Genomic DNA, 16859 nt, shown 5'->3' with positions numbered 1-16859 from the left:
ACAAATGACCAAAAAAAATTATAATGTTTCAATTGTACAGGGCTTTTGTGAAGCCAGGATTTGGGCATATGAGGTGTTGATTGCTTTCATGATCATTCATAAGTATGTTCTGTTCCTTGTAAGCAGGGTTTAGACTTTGCAGAATTTGCCTTTAAGCGCTGACTAGATAACCAGAGTAGCTGTACATCCATAGTATTGAAAATAGCCCATACTGTAAGGCTGATTTGAATGAGAGGCATGATGTACAAGAAAATGCTTCTTAATATGAAGAGATAACAATCAAGGCAGAAAAAAGTAGATTTAATTCCTAATGCTTTGGATACTTTGGATTATTTTGCCAAAGGAGGAAATAAATTGATGTCATGATATGATAAAGGAAAGACTGAGCATACAGGTTCCTTGTTTATTTGTATTTTCTTACCTATAACTTCTCAGTTTCTGTGGAAGTTTCCCTGAAAAATATAATCAAGCTATTGGAGTCAGCATACTTTCATAAGTGCAGAATTTTCAGACTTCACTGGAGCTTTCAGGACAGACTCTCATTAGGTAGGGATGGCAGGTGCAAGGGAGATGCGTTGTTTATTTGTTTGAAAATAGCCTCAAATTAAGATTAATAAAGCTGTTTATAAAACTAAAGTCTGTCTTAATGTCACCAGATTTAGTGAATCCCCTTATTAGGTCTGATTTAATTGATTAACTTATGCTGAGATCTTTTATTCTTTGTCCTTTATTTATTTTTTTACCAGTTGGTAAGCAAGAAGCTTATTCTGTACATGCCTTCTTTCAGAAAGTTAAATTTCATTGTGGAGAAGCTCTCTAAACTCCTCCAGCCCACTGACCACTACCCTATGCTCCTTATCCATGTGGGCACCAATGACATGGCTCGGAGTGCTCCCAGCCAGGTCATGAGGAGCTACAGGCATTTGGGTGTGGGGCTTAAGGGTCTGGGGGTGCAGGTGGTGTTTTCTTTGATCCTCCTAGTCTCGGACTATGGGCTGAGGAGGGAGAGTAGGATCCAGGTAGTCAATCAAAGACTGCGGCACTGGTGTCATCGGGAAGGCTTTGGCTTCCATGACCATAGTCCACTCTTTGGAGAGAGAGGCAGCAAACTGCTGGGTAGGGATGGCCTCCACCTCTCTCCACTGCGGAGGAGGATCTTCTCAGCCAGACTGGCTGACCTGCTCCCCCGGGCTTTAAAATAAGCCCGCCGGGGGAGGGGGAACTACTGCCACTGCTGGCCCACTGAGCAACCCTTGCAAAGCCAGCAGACCAAGGCATTTAAGGGAACCCACCCCAGCCCTGAATCAAAATGTAGGCAAGGGCCCCTAAGGGGACATTTGCGTGCCTATACACAAATGCCAGGAGCTTGGGGAATAAACAGGAGGAACTTGTTCTTCTGCTAAATTCAAATAACTATGATGACATTGGGATAATGGAGACCTGGTGGTACTCCACCCATGACTGGGCCACAGGTATAGACTGCTCTACCCTGTACAGGAGGGATCAAGTGGACAAAAGGGGCAGGGGCGTAGCTCTCTATATCAAGGAAAGCTATGTGTCCCTTCAAGCCGACATTGGCACCCATGGTGGACGACTTGAGACCCTCTGGGTTAAAATCTGTGGGGAACACGGCACAGGGGATACTATGGTGGGAGTCTACTACAGACCCCCTACCCAGGGTCAAGACCTTGACCAGGAGTTAACCAGGGAATTGGCTGAGGCTGCACGCTCCTGGTTTATGGTTGTCATGGGAGACTTTAACTACCCAGACATCTCGTGGGAGGAGCACTCAGCCAAATCCAAGCGGTTGCAAAGCTTTCTCTCGTGTGAGGATGACCTCTATCTGATGCAGGAAGCCTATGGGCTGACAAGAGGTAAAGCGCTGTTTGACCTCTTACTGGCAACTGGGGACGACCTAATCAGTGACCTAATGATTGAAGGGAAGCTGGGTGACAGTGACCATGAGCTGATCACCTTCACCATCTTCCATAAAACTGGCAAGTTGGTCAGTAATAGAGAAGTCCTCGACTTCAGGAAAGCTGACTTTGACAAGCTAAGGAGGCTTGCCAGAGAGGCCCTAAAGGGACACAACCCAAAGGAGAGGGGGAGTTCAGGACAAGTGGTTGCTCCTCAAGAGAGCAATCCTGGATGCGCAAGGAAAGTCCATCCCATCTTGGAGGAAAGGCAGCAAAAGGGCACAGCAGCCCCCTTGGCTCTCCAGCGAACTGGCGGACCTCCTTCGTCTTAGAAGGAAGACCTACAAAGGATGGAGGGCTGGAACCACTACCAAGGAGGAATACTCTGCTTCAGTCCGGACTTGTAGAGAGCAAACCAGGAAAGCCAAGGCTGTGATGGAACTCCAGCTAGCTACAAATATCAAGGATAATAAAAAGTCCTTTTTTAGATATGTGGGGAGCCGGAGGAAAAGCAAGGGCAACATTTGACCCCTGCTAAATGAGATGGGGCAACTGACAATCGATGCCCCAGAAAAAGTGAACTTGCTAAATGGGTAGCATCAGTTTTTCACCAGTCCCATGGGACGCCCCTACCCACTGTGGGTTAGGGAGGCCTGGGTGAGGGAGATTCCTTGCCCTCCATCGAAGCAGACCTCATGAAGGAACATCTTGACAGGCTGGATACCTTCAAGTCAGCTGGCCCTGATGGGTTACACCCAAGGGCATCATAGCTCAGCCCCTGGCATGGATCTTTGCGAGCTCTTGGCGCTCTGGTGAAGTGCCCGAAGATTGGAAGAGGGCCAATGTGGTGCCTATCTTCAAGAAAGGGAGGAAAGTAGATCCGGCAAACTACAGGCCCATCAGCCTGATCTCTATCCTGGGGAAGGCTTGGAAAAGATTATCAAAGAGCCCATCCTTAGCAGACTAGCTGAAGGCAATATCCTGAGGGGTACCCAGCGTGGGTTTATTGCAGGTAGGCCTTGCTTGACCAATCTCATTTCCTTTTATGGCCAGGTGACCTATCACTTGGACAAGGGGGAAGAAATTGATGTTGTATATCTTGACTTTAAAAAAGCTTTTGATCTGGTATTCCATGATCACCTTTTGGCTAAACTGGCTAACTGCAGCCTCGACCTCACCACAATCTGCTGGCTGAGGAATTGGCTCCATGGTAGGACCCAGAGGGTGGTGGTTGATGGGAGCCAATCGTCTTGGTGTGGGGTCACCAGTGGGGTCCCTCAAGGCTCTGTCTTAGGGCCTGTACTATTTAACATCTTCATCAGTGATGTGGACATTGGTGTCAGAAGTGGACTGGCCAAGTTTGCGGATGACACCAAATTCTGGGGTAAAGGCATCCACACCTGAGGACAGGAGGGTGATCCAGGCAGATCTTGACAGGCTCTTGAAATGGGCGGATGAGAACCTGATGGTGTTCAACACCAAAAAATGCAAGGTTTCTCCACCTTGGGAGGCAAAACGTGCAGCATGCTTATAGGCTCGGCAGTGCTACGCTGGTTAGCACCACAGATGAAAGGGAGTTGGGGGTCATGATTGACCACAAGATGAACATGAGACCACAAGATGACCACAAGGATGTGGAGAAGCTTGAGAGGATGCAACACAGAGCCATGCTCATGATCAGAGGTCAGGAAAACAGACCTTATGATGAGAGGCTGAGAGCCATGGGACTCTTCAGCTGGAAAAGTGCAGGCTCGGGTGATCTGGTGGCCACCTATAAGTTTATTAGGGGTGCTCATCAGGATCTGGGGGAACGTTTGTTCATTAGAGCGCCCCAAGGGATGACAAGATCAAACGGTCACAAACTCTGCCGTGACCGATTTAGGCTGGACATAAGAAAGAACTTCTTCACTGTCCGAGCCTCCGAGGTTTGGAATAGACTGCTGCCGGTGGCCATTCAAGCACTCACTTTGAACGCCTTCAAGACACATTTGGATGCTTATCTTGCTGGGATCCTGTGATCCCTGCTGACTTCCTGCCCTTGGGGCAGGGGGCTGGACTCGATGATCCTCCGGGGTCCCTTCCAGCCCAAATGTCTATGAAATGAAACACTTGTTTCCTGAGGAGTATTCTGTCTCTATCTATCTACCTCACAACTGTCTTGTGAGGTAGGGAAGTGCTGCTGTCAGTTTATAGGTAGGGAGCTAAGGCACAGAGAGTCCAAGGGCTAGATTAGACCCACAACAGTGTTGCCATACCTAATTCTTCAGCACCTGGCCCTAAAGGGAGTCAAATCCACAGCCCTGAATTAGGCGTTAATTCTATGCATGGGGAGTAGTAGGTGCCTGGAATCCAAATTCATAATAACCAGCACACTGAGCTGGGAATTGGGGTAGGATATGTGGGGAAACTACTAAACAAACTAAGAAATGCTTCAGAGAGGGTTGGGTTTGAATTCTCACCTCTCTTCAGAGCTCCCTGCTGATCTGAAATGGGAATTCACAGCCTGAGACCCACTCCTAGATTTAGGTATGTAAGAGTGCAAACAGAAGTTCAGTTCCACACTGTAACTGAGAATGGTTTGCAGGAAGTGTTCTGAGTTAAAATGATCTCTTGGGACAAAGAGAAGTTCACTATTGGTGGGGAAATGGCGGGGAAATGGCTGCAGTAGGTGGGGGGAAGGGACAGTGAGCAGGTGTGCGGAGTGCAGCAACAGCTGGGGTGGAGCGCGGGGCCAACATCTACGGGGCCCAGAGCTGGGTGGCAGGAGCATGAGACCTGGACTGCCAGAGGCTCTATGGAGCCAAGCTGGCTTCCTCCTTTACCTGCTTGAGCAGCACAGCCCAGCTCCATAGAGCCCCTAGGAGCCTGGCCCTGTGCTCCTGCCACCCATCTCTGGGCCCCATTGGCTCTGGTCCTGTGCTCCTGCCTGGCTATTGTTGCACTCTGCGTGCCTGTGTGCTACCCCTTCCCCCCACCTGCTGCAGCCATTTCCCCGCTCCCCCTCTGCCCACCTGCCTGCCAGCACCACTTAGTTCCCAGCTGCAGTGCCAGGACCACAGGAGCCAGCCTGACTGGCCCTGAGGCCTGGGGCGATTGCCCATGGTCCTCCCCTGGCTTCCTCCCTGCCTCCTTCTTATCTGTATTTTCCTTGGTGTGGGTAGGCAGGAACAGCCCCAGGCCAGAAGCCTCTAGGAGCTCCTGCTAGGCAGAGGCTTCCAGCTGGGGTTGGAGGTGGGGTGGGGCCAGGCTAGACTTGCCGCTGCAGCTGTTTAGTTTTGCCACCGGCTCTCCCTGGGTCCTACTGCCCCTGGTTCTTGTCATCTTTGACAGGCAGCCAGGGCAGATAAATATTCATTTTCTAAATTGTTTAGTGGCCCTGCGAGCCGGATGGAAGGGCCTGGCTGGCTGAAACTGGCCCGCAGGCCATATTTTGCCTGCCCCTGAACTAGGTCATTCTAGTATGTTTTTTCACCTAAAGTATTAAGAAATAGTTTTCATTTTTTCAGCAAACGACTGACTGCCTATTGTTAAATTTTTGGGATAGGTTTTATTTATGTTGGATTTGCTGCTAAGTGCACTATATTTGCTGTTAAATGCACTATGTTTTCCTTGACTTCATATTTTGAAATATATTTTTAAATATTAGAATATATAACAACTGTGTTAAAATGTGTTATGTTTTTTATGTGAGAATTAATAAGTAACATACCTGTTGCATTTTAAAGTTTTAGGGCTTTAAATGATCTATATGCTATTTCCTGTTTTTGTTTTTTTCCATTTTTTTCCTGTCCTTTTTACCAAAAATCTTAACCTGTTTTAAAACCTAACAGGCTGCAGGCTTGCAAGAAGATCATGAAGTGGTCCTTGTCAGGACAGATCAATCTGGAAGGTCATGGCCCGTGAATGCAGTGGCAGAACCAGTGGAGCCAAAAGGAGGAAGGAGAAAAAGACAGATGGTATATTTTTATCTAATATCTTTATTGAAATGTAGACTATTTCATGAATGCACTTTTATGATGGAATATTGTTGGTATAAGTATTTACTTACAAAGTAGATAGATTAGAAAATAAGCTAAGTAAATTTAAGTACAATCACATTAACTAGATGCTGGAAGGTTGCTTAATTAATGGCAATATTCACTTTCAGGCTGGCATTTTCTACTAGTATTTACATGGAAACAGCTTAATGTAAATCTAAAAACAATTTAAAAGTATTTGTCATGGTAATAACATATCATAGCCAAACAGAGAATACTTATTATAAAACATGTAACCAAAGAGAATCGGTGGGACCACCTTTTACACCAAACTAAATAACACAGTGAAAACTATTCTTATTTCCAGTCCTATTTGTTTTGTTTGTATAGTTGCATGATTTAAAAAAAAAAAAAAGATAAAATAGATACCTCCTTTTTCCTGTATAAGAGAAACATATTCATGTAAATTTTTGGGAAGGAATAATCGTTTCATGGTGATATCAGTCTGTCAGTCAGTCAGTTCCAAGGCCGCACCAACTGTTGGGGCACCTTTGATCTAGCAAGAACTTTCTTCCAAGTTTCTTTTACCTGGTCATTTGCAATCATTGTACAGTCAGTCAATTTTAATCCCATGCTGTCTTTGATGTTGGTGGTCCAGCTTGTCTTAGGTCTTCCTCTTCTTCGTCTGTTCACAGCACTTGCAGGATGGTGTTGGCAAAGGTGCTGGGCCTTCTTGTTACATGTCCAGACCACTTAATCTTTCTTCTTCTTATGATTTCAAGTAAGGGTTCATTTTTGCAGACTTCTTGTCTGATTTGATTTTTCACAGATTCATTTGTTCTATGTGCAGTGTAGGGTATGTGTAGAAGAGGGAGGATTTCTCCTTTCCTTTCCTTTCCTTCTCCATTGTGAAATATTGCTCAATGCTTTCCTGTTTCTTCTTTTCTTTTCTTTTACCTTAGTTTATGGTCTTCTCTGACAAGGCTTTCCGTTTTATTTATTTATTTATTTATTTATTTTACAAATTATCTAAACATCTTAACAAAATACATCTATTATAGCAAAATAACATCTAATACATTTAGTTATATCAGTCACTACTGCTAATATTTAGGAGTGCTCTGATAGAGATTTTCTTGGCCAATACAGATAGCTAATTATTAACCAGCCATATTGGCTGATAACGATCTAGTAGCTGATTTACAGAAATGCAGCCTGGTAGCTTGAAGAGCAGCTAAGTCTGTGGAGGGAAAGGGGCATGGGGGAGGGAAGGGGCATGGGGGTGCAGTTTGAGGCCCCCGTGGTGAGGAAGGGAGTGGGGAAGGGGCAGACAGTGAATGGGACCACAGGGCTGGGTTGGGATGCAGGTTGCAGCTGTGTGTGGCTAGACCAGGGGGCACAGGAAGGTGGGGAGAGGGGGTGGTTCCCCGCTGCTGCACAGACCCCTGGGGAAGGCATGGGGGGCATGTGCCCCCCTAGATTTGTGTGTGGGACAGAGGCAGGCTGCCCATTTCAGGCTTAAAGCCAGGAGCTGCCCCAGCCTCTTCCTGGGGTGGGGGGGAGCTGGGAGTAGGGTGGGTGGGGGGGGTGGCACTGGGAGGAGTGGCTGTGGGTGGTCTGAGGGGAATTTTGGGGTCGTTATAGCCCCCCAACTCCCCTCCAGTGCTGCTCCTGTTTAGGGCACTACGCTCTGCTGCCTTTTCCTTGGAAGCCCTGCACTGTGGCCAGTGTGGGGCTCCTGAGGTAAAGATAGCAGAGCGGAGTGTCCCGAGCAGGGGTGGCTCTAGGTAGGGGCTTTGGGCTTGGGCTAAAGCCACCTCAAAATTCCCCATAGCCACCCTTCCCAGTGCTGCTACTGCCACCTGCCCCATGCAATTGACGCTGCCCCACTCCCAACCCCGGCCCAGCCCCCCCACCGGGAAGGGACTGGTGCAGCCCCTGGCTCCCAGTCCGCAGTGGGCAGCCTGTCTCCACCCTGTGCACAAATCTGGGGCACACATGCCCCCCTATACCTCCTCCAGGGGTGCATGCAGCAGCGGGGAGTCACTGGATGAATCACTCATGGCTCTGTCCTGGCCCCAGGGTCTCATTCACTACCCTGGCTGGGAAGTACCTGCCCCTGCCCCACTCCCTCCCTCACTGTGGGGCCCTTGATCTGCCCCCTCCACAGACTTACTGGCAGGACTCTGCTCTCCAAGCTGCTAGGCTGCATTCTTGGCTGTGTGCATGGATGTGGCTGTGCGCATGCATGCGGCATTTATTGGTGACATTATTTGCTACCTTGGCCAAAAAAGGTGACAGCCAATAATGTTAGTTTTCCTTTTATCGCTGCTGATCCAGTATGTGACCGATATATCAGTGCACATCTACTAATATTTTAAGATAAAGCTATGATATAGTGTATATGAATTTTTTCATGTATGGTCTTCCCATATCTCCTTTCAGGCCATGTGGTTTGTTTAATTGTGTTTGATGGCTTCCTTTACTTTGCTGACCAAGCTAGATGTCACATCTTCAAAGGTTCATGAATCAGTCAGAAACAGGATTTGGGTCTTCTGCTTAGCAACACTTCTGCAGCTTAGTTTAGGCCCCTTGCAAATGGCCAAAGCTGGCATCAGAGGTTGGAAATGATTTCAGGAGACGGAGTGATACAGGTTTTCAGACTGCTACTGCTCCCCTCGCTTGCTCGTCGTGCATTCCTGAGACCAGTGTAATCCCAGCTTGGGGAAAGCATAGGGAGCAGCATCTGCTCCTGTTCTTTTGTTCCTATGGAGGACTAGAGCAGTGGGGCAAAGCACTGCAAGACTCTGCCTGCCCCCTGCACTGGAGTTCCTGGTGTGAAGAGCAGGTGTGGGCTTTACCATGCTGTTCCGTCTGCTTGGCCCCTGGTAAGGAGCCAGTGGTGAGCTGCTAGAAGGTTTTCCTCCCCTCTCCTCCCAGTGTACTGGGAGGAATGAATGTGGTTGGGAGAAGCTGCCTCCCACACCTTCTTCAGACTGGGGTGACCCTGGTCTCTAGAAGGCACAGGAACCTTTCTGTGTGGTTCGATTCCTAGTCCCTGGGAGGAGTTAAGCTGCGGGGAAGTGTACAAGTGTTCATTCCCCCAGGAGAAACTCTTCTGGGAGTAACCTTTGCTGGGTTGGAGTTGGTTTTTTTTCTCCCAGAACAGCTATTTTCGGGTGGGAGAAACAGTGTGCATGTTTGTACACTTGTAGTTTCTACTGGGAGAGTGGCATTTCTTTTGGTAGAAATGTAATGCTTGTAGCCCTAATGAGAACTAGAATAGAACTTTTATTTAGCTGTGGTAGCATCACACAACAGAGGCATCAACGCTGTGTGAGTTCTAACTGGTGGCTGCAACAATGGTTGTTTCTGGTACAAGTTGGTCTTTGGGTCCTGGGAATTCAAAGACTGAAATAACTTCTTTTCAGAGCATCTGATCCTCATGGACTGTTATGTCTTCCGTTATTTTTTGTATTTCTTTCCTTAGGTGTTTTTAAACTCCTCAGTGAAATCCTGGCCCTACTGAAGTTAGTGGGACCAGGATTTCACACCCAGTCTTTTTTATCAGATTAGTATTAATTTTTAAAATGTTCTTTTTTCAGGTCGCTACTCATGTAGATAAAGAACGAGTTAAGTACTTTCAGGATGATGATAATCTGAGCCTGAAGGACTTGGTCAAAAATGAAAAGACAAGAACAGCAGAGGATCAAAACCTGTTATTCATGCGAATGGCTTCAAAGGTAAGACAGAGAGTATATGACTGTGGTTAAGCTTGAAACAGCATTTTTTTTACTAAAAATGTCAAGAAGGATACAGTCTCTGAGTTTTCAGCCACTCTGCTATCAGAGATACTTTCCAATTTTATCTTGAAAAATAATTCTACTGGTGCTAGAGAAGAAAGTGCTTTATACACATGTGGACAAGATGGAAATGTAGCATAATCCATTGCATTCTCTTGAAGTATCTTCTGGCAGCATCTTGGATTTCTGAAATCAGAACAAATTCATTGTGTGCGCACATTATGATGAACATGTCTTTAGTGGTCAAAAGTGTGTCCACCTTGAGGATTTAAATACATTACCTGAAGTTCCAGTTTGTCCTTTGCAAGACAGCTGGAGGTCCAAGTGGTGAGTTAGACTGAACTGAAAGCTTGCTGTACCTCTTCAAGATTCCAGAAAAGAAAAATGTATTTGCCTTGTTGTTGCTTTCCATCAGGGACTAACACTGTGCTGTGACTTTTGATCACAACAATGGTCACAGCTCCAGCCTGAAATAATTCAGTGAATTCAGAGGGCTCACCAGTCACAGAGAGACTAGGTACAGCAATTAGATCGCTGACTATTCTGATCCTTAGTTGGATTATATTTTAAAAAATTGAGGAAATGTTCTCATTTAAATTGATTAATTAAATTTGTTTTCTGCCTGGCAGGGAAACTTCTTGCACAAAGGGAATCAAAGCATTTAGTTTCTCCAGGAATCTCAACTTCATAAAAATGTTATTGCTAAGGATAGTCCTGTACATCCATGTCGGTTTTCAGAAACTCTGAATTCCAAAATATGGTTTTGATTCTTTTTAATCAAAAAAATATTTTGTACACCAGTTTACAGGTTGAGATAAGAGGTGTGCATGTCATAAATAGGCTTATAGTTTGGAACTAGACCAGGTCATGAGCAAGATTATTTATGCCTTTCATCTAGAAAGAGGTATACCGCCTTTGAGTGCATTAGAAAAGCCAAAAGCCCTCCTTCCAGCAACACTTGGGAAAGATTTGTAAACAGCTGGAAGAATCAAAAGAGCAATAACAGCTGTCGGAAGCAGCCTGGTGCTATAGACCATCTGTCAGGAAGTCCCTGACCAGGGACTATCAAAATATTAGAAAGCAGTAAGGTTTACAGATTTTCTCATCTGAGTTGTTTTGCAGAGCTTCTGGCAAACATTCCGTTTCTGCTTTCCCACCATACACTTGAAAGCTAAAGCCCTAGGAGCCAGTTTATGCTTGTAGTTAACTAAATGGGGGCAGGGGGAGGAGGGAGGGCGTGTTCTGCAGACTGTACAAGAGCAGAATCAGTCATTTAAAGCTGCTAACTCTTTAAGCATGGCTGCATAACATTTACAAAGTATAACTACTTGAATGTAAGGAAATAAACTATTTTGAAACTTACAGAGTAATAAGTGCAGTATAAAGAAATTAATATTTTATCACATGATATTTGACCACAGGTATTTTTCTTGTTTACTTTTTGGTGTTTTGATGTGTTTAAATATTTTTTTTTAGAAAGAGCATTGCTAAATGGGACATAGCATCAGCTAAATGCAGGGATGGCCAAGCTGTGGCATGGTTACCTCAAGTACCATGGGCCGCCTCTATATATGGCACATAGCAGTTAGAGAAGGGACAGGAGCACAGTGGCAGATAGGGCAGGAAGCAGAAAGCAGAGCAGCAAATCAGGCAAGGAGCACAAGGAAGGAAGCAGAAAACAAAGCAGAAGTCTGGCAGGGATCCCAGTACTGGGAGCAGAAAGCAGAGGAAATTAGAGCTGGAGGGAACCTCACAAGGTCCACAGTACTCCAGGTGAGGCCTCACCAGTACCAAACACCTGAAGAAAGCATTTCCCTTGATTTGCAAGTGACACTCCTGTTAATACAACCCAGGGCAGGGAATGGGGATAGGAGTGGGGGATTTAGGAAGGGTGCAGAGGTAAGTTGTGGAATGCTTGCCAAAAAGGTTTGCTCCCTTCTCAGCTAATACATTTTGTCAACTGGCAGTTTAATTTTTTTAAGTACTTAAAACAAAAGGCTAACCCAGATGACTAAAATCAGATTCCTAAATCGTTATTTATGTTCCAGTTTCACAGATTCTAACTCATGCATTTTATTTTACAGGTGAGTAATCAATTAATTTTTATGGGACTTTAATACAAGTTTTTGACAGGTAAGATTGCTACAGTCCCCTCCAGGGCAGATGCATTCTTCTTAGCTTTATCAAAAGAAAGAGGTACCTGCTCTAAATGAAGAGCATGCATGTGAGCATGTATGAGTGCTTATGCAAACAGTAAATACCTTCTAAAAGGACATTTCCAAGCTGGGTGTAGTTGCAGACACTTGAAAGAGTAGGCCTAAGATCTAGAATGACCTGGATAAACTGGAGAAAGGGTCCAAAATGAATCAGATGGGACATGTCCTTGTTGAATTTAAAGTTCTGAACTTGGAACAGAATAGCTGCACGTATAAATGGAGACTGGGGAATGACTGGCTTATCTGAAGTAGTGCAGAGGACCTGGGGGTTGCAGTGGACCTTGAGCTAAATGTGACCTAATAGCATGCTCTTGTTTAAAAAAAAAAAGGTAACAGCATGCTGGGTTGTATTAACAGGAGTGTCACTTGCAAATCAAGGGAAATGCTTTCTTCAGGTGTTTGGTACTGGTGAGGCCTCACCTGGAGTACTGTGGACCTTGTGAGGTTCCCTCCAGCCCTAATTTCCTATGCTCTTGTCACTGCTTTACCTAAACCCTTCAGTCTTGTACAAACTCACATTTAGGTTTTGGGGGATAATTTTGATTTTTTTTTATAAAGAGAAAAAATCCATAGCTTGCAATTCATTCTTTTTTCTATTAAAATTTGAAATACCATATGTAATCTCCTGAGTTTTAGAAAAGTAATGTTTAGTAACAAAGGATATCTATAAAATGAAAAATAAAGCAAAGCAAGGTATCCTTACTACTATCTATTTGTACTTTTCTGTGGCAAACAATATATTAAAATGCAGCACTTGTAGCCCACACCAAAATTCTTGATCACTTTGAGAGAGAGAACGAATGAGCGAGCGAGAGAGAGCAAGTATTTGAAGGTAGATATATATGAGAGAGAGATTATATGAAGGCCTATGATATTTGAGGACTAGACGCAGTGACTCAAGGTGTCATTTTCAGTCCTGTATTTTCCATCAGACTCCACAAAACCAGATGTAAAGAATACAAACTGTCAGCACAAAGAATTATAGTATAAAAATGAAATACCCAAGTAAAATGAAAATATATTCTCATACCATTTTCAAAAGAACATGGTACTCTTGTTCTTCCATCCACAACCAGGCCTCCCAAGATTTCTCTTCTTTACATAATAATGCCTCCTGAGACATTACATAAAATAGTAGTGCATGTTTCATTTCAACATTTTTGCATGCAGCTCTCTAACAAGTAATGTACTACATTTTGAATTTACTGCATTTCTTCTGTTTTGTACTGCTGCTGGATTCTCTCCTATTAAGGGCCTGCTTTGAAACCCATTGAAATAAGTGGAAAGATTCATATTGATTTAAGCAGGGTTTGGATAACACATTGCATGCTCTGTTTTTCTTATGCTACCAAGCAAAGATTAATCACATCTTAAGCTGTCTTGGAACATGTGGATTTCTGTTTTATTATATTTTGTAGAAGACAACTGAGGTAATGTAAATGGTGGTACATATTGACTGGAGCAAAATAGAACCTGTGATTGGAGCCTGGTTGGTTGGTAAAGATGAGGTTATGCACTATCCAAAATTGAATCAACTATTAGATAAAAATACCAAAAAGCCCTGCAGAAGTGCCCGATCTATATAGGCTCTGTGGCCTTTTCTTTTTTTTTTTTTGGGGGGGGGGTCATGTCTGTGAACCCCCATAGTGCACAAACTTGACACTTAAGAATGATTTCTCTTTTGTACTTTAAGAGAAAAATGAAAAATATATTCACCAAAATGAATCCCTCATCTTTCAGAAGAGTAGTGGGAGGACATTGCTGAAAGTCTGAAAATGATATATTCTGTCTAAGATGGAAGAAAAGCCATTCCTTAAACTCTGCTGAGTAGTTTCATTCATCTTATCAGGATGAACTGCTGCTTTTGAGTGTCTAATATTATTTCTTAGGGATAGTTCTTGGTATAAAATAAGTTATCCCTTGCTGCCAAGCTAATGCTTTGAAAAATGTTTAATTTATAACTCTTACATAATAAATGTAATATACCAAAATGCATAGGAGATGTGATGGCAGCTCTTAATAAGGCTGCTCATCACTTCCCATTCTATGAAAATCTAATTGCAAATCAAGGGAAGTGATTTGCAATTACTGCTTTGGAAAAGGGCAGAAATTAGATTGGCGGGGTGTCCTCATTTTGGGGGAAAGTGCCTTTTGTTTTATTTTTTTCCAGAGCCATTAGGGTTTTCCTCAGTTAAGCTACCAAAAATTGCCTTTTGTAATTTTTTTTGTGATAGTGGAGTTTGTTCAAGGCATATTCCACCCACAGTAAACAAATCTCCACAATATTGTGCTTCAGCATGCCATATTGAACAGAACCTACACAGCGGACAAAAACTAATGACATCTGTTTGTTTTGCTCAGTGGTTCTTAACTTTTAAAGAACCACTGTCTCTCAGAAAATGCCACCTCTTAACTTTCACTTGTTTTTTCTTTATTTTTTTAATATGGAAAATAAGGCAATTGTTCTGTATCAAATAACTCAGAAAGACCACAGCCGGTCAGAATGTTTTTTTGAACTATAGATTTCTCTTTGAAATCTCTGAAGTCATCTTATGGTCTGTATGTAGGTGTTTGGACACTTAACGGTGGTAATGTTGCATGGCACCCTGCGGCACCCTTAAAAAGATGTCATGGCACCCTGATTGAGAGTCACTGCTCTAGCCATAGTTTTTTCTAATGAAAATAGCCTGTCTTTATAGGAAGGTGTGCTAGAGACTCAGAGTCCTTGGACTCTTATCTGCCAACTGTTGTTAATACGTATGTTCTTGTAGCCTTTATTGAGCAAGCCCCTGAAGCTGTTCTTGTTTTATAGTTAGTTTGCCAAATATCTCTCTGCTTGGAACAATAGAGGAACTTAGAACTAAAGTTAAATTTGGTACCAAATAAACAGCTGCACCTGAGGAAAAGCCAGAACTCTAGTATTGGAGGCCCAAGTCCAGTTCTTAACTGCCTCTCAAAAAGAATCTGCTAGATTGATGCGTTGGCTATACTGATGGAGATGGATTTAACTGGTCCACAGAATTTAGTGGTCTGTTCCTGGGATTAGAAATTGTAATTAATGCATTTAGCAAGTGGTAGGGAGCTTGGCTACAATACCAAAGGTTCAGGATTAATTTCTCCTGGAGCTTGGGAAAGTGGCACATAACATTAAAGATGCACATAGCAGGATTTATTTTTTCTTTGTGGTTAGGGACAGAAATTACACTTAAACTGGTATAAGTGATTGGACACTGGTTCAAATCTGTAACACAGTAGAAGCTCAGTGGACATAAACTGTTTTCAAAATGGCCCAAATGGCCAAAACTGAGTGGATGTAGTATCAGACTTATCTGATTTAAGCTAAAACAATTTATTGAACTTCTATCCCAGATCCCCTCCAGATTCCAGTTAACTCTAAGTCCCCCAGCATCCCAGGATGCTCTGCACCTGCCCTGCAAACCCCAGCTTGCAGGGTGGGTGGGCTGTCCTTGGCTCAAACTGTCTGCTTCACTCAAGCAGGGAAGTCATCTAATTCAATCTTCTCAAGGCAGGATTATTCCAGACAATTGTTTGTTGAACTTGCACTTGAACTTCCAGTGACAGAGATTCTACAGCTTCTTTATGTAATCTGTTCTAGTCTCTAACTATCCTCAGAATTCTTCCTAATATCTAACATAAAACTCCTTGGTACCAGTTTAAGTCCATAGTTTTCATTGTGTTATCTTTGTTATAATAACCCACTTTGTTTTATCAGCACTTACTTCTCCCTCCCATTGTCATTTTTTCTCGAGACTACATAATCCCAATTCTTCCAACCTTTCTTCAGCTCTCAGACTTTCTAATCCTTTAATTATTTTTTGCTCTCCTCCAGATTTGTGAATTGTTTGCATGTTAATTTTGAAATGTGACATTACCTGGACACAGTACTCCATGCAGGGTCTCACCAGTGCTGAAGAGTATGGAAGAATCAATTCCCATTACTTGAATGCAATATTCCTGTTAATGTTTTCTCCTAACTATTATCTGTTTTGAATAATACTTTTTTGTTGCTATCATATTTAGCTTTTGGTCCACTGTAACCTCCAGGTCCTTTTTTTTAGTACTGCAGCCTACTCAGTAATTCCCCATTTTGTATTTGTATGTTTAAATGATTGTTGCTTCCTACATGTTGTACTGTGTACTGTTAAGGGCTGTCAATTAATCACCGTTAACAAGTGCAATTAATGCAAGAACCAATTAACATGTTAATTTTTTTAACACGTTAATTGCTCACATAATTTTGGAGCCTGTCCTGCCCCGCTGCCATCACCGCCTCCTCCAGGCCACCTCGCAAGGCAGTGGTGGCAGTGCAGAGGAGCCATAGGGCAGCCCGGGCCGTGAGCTCTGGGTGGCTGCAGCAGGAAGGGGGTAGGAGTCACACCCATGCACCCACAATCCCCTGGGACCCGAGCAGCTGGGCCAGCAGTGCCAGGGGTTTGGGAAAGGCATCACGGCTTGGGCTCGGGGTGGGTTGGGACTGCGTGGGAGTTCTGGCACAAGCTGCCTCTGGGCCTGCAGGTCTCCGCGTATCTCTGGTCTGCCAGTCCCACGACTTTTGCCTCTGCGGAGGTAGCCGCTGCCAGCAGGTGGGGGTGGGATTCCTGCAGAGCCCCCTCCCACAGCCCCTGGCTGGCACTGCACTGCATGTCTGACCCCAGCCCAGTGCTGCAGGAGCCCAAACCATGCCCTGCAGCTTGCCGCTCTCTTTCCTGCACTGCCTGGGCTCCCTGTGGAACCTGCACAGAGCTGTTGGACCTGCTGGGTCCTGGTGGAAGTCTGGGCGGTGCAGGGAGGAGAGCAGCAGCTCTGCCTGGCTTGGCGGTGGCGCTGGGTATGACTCAGGCTTTGGTGGTGCTGGACTGGGGCTGGGCTTGCAGTGCAGTGAAGGCCGGGGCCTGCAGGAGGTGGCTCTATGCGAATCCTGCTCCT

General features: G+C 44.5%; 1 protein-coding gene across 1 annotated transcript in view; it reads left to right on the top strand.

Annotated features, from left to right (window-relative positions):
* CWF19L2 (CWF19 like 2, cell cycle control (S. pombe)) overlaps nucleotides 1-16859 on the top strand; it is a 156753-nt gene that overhangs the window by 71477 nt on the left and 68417 nt on the right. Inside the window, exons 11-12 of the mRNA XM_025198254.1 lie at nucleotides 5747-5872; nucleotides 9499-9636. Coding sequence (XP_025054039.1) covers nucleotides 5747-5872; nucleotides 9499-9636 — 264 coding nt within the window. The remainder of the gene's footprint in view (nucleotides 1-5746; nucleotides 5873-9498; nucleotides 9637-16859) is intronic.

The sequence above is a fragment of the Alligator sinensis genome, unplaced genomic scaffold (assembly GCF_000455745.1).
Source record: "Alligator sinensis unplaced genomic scaffold, ASM45574v1 scaffold802_1, whole genome shotgun sequence".
NCBI classification, from domain to species: domain Eukaryota; kingdom Metazoa; phylum Chordata; order Crocodylia; family Alligatoridae; genus Alligator; species Alligator sinensis.
This window is presented reverse-complemented; position numbering and strand designations above follow the sequence as displayed.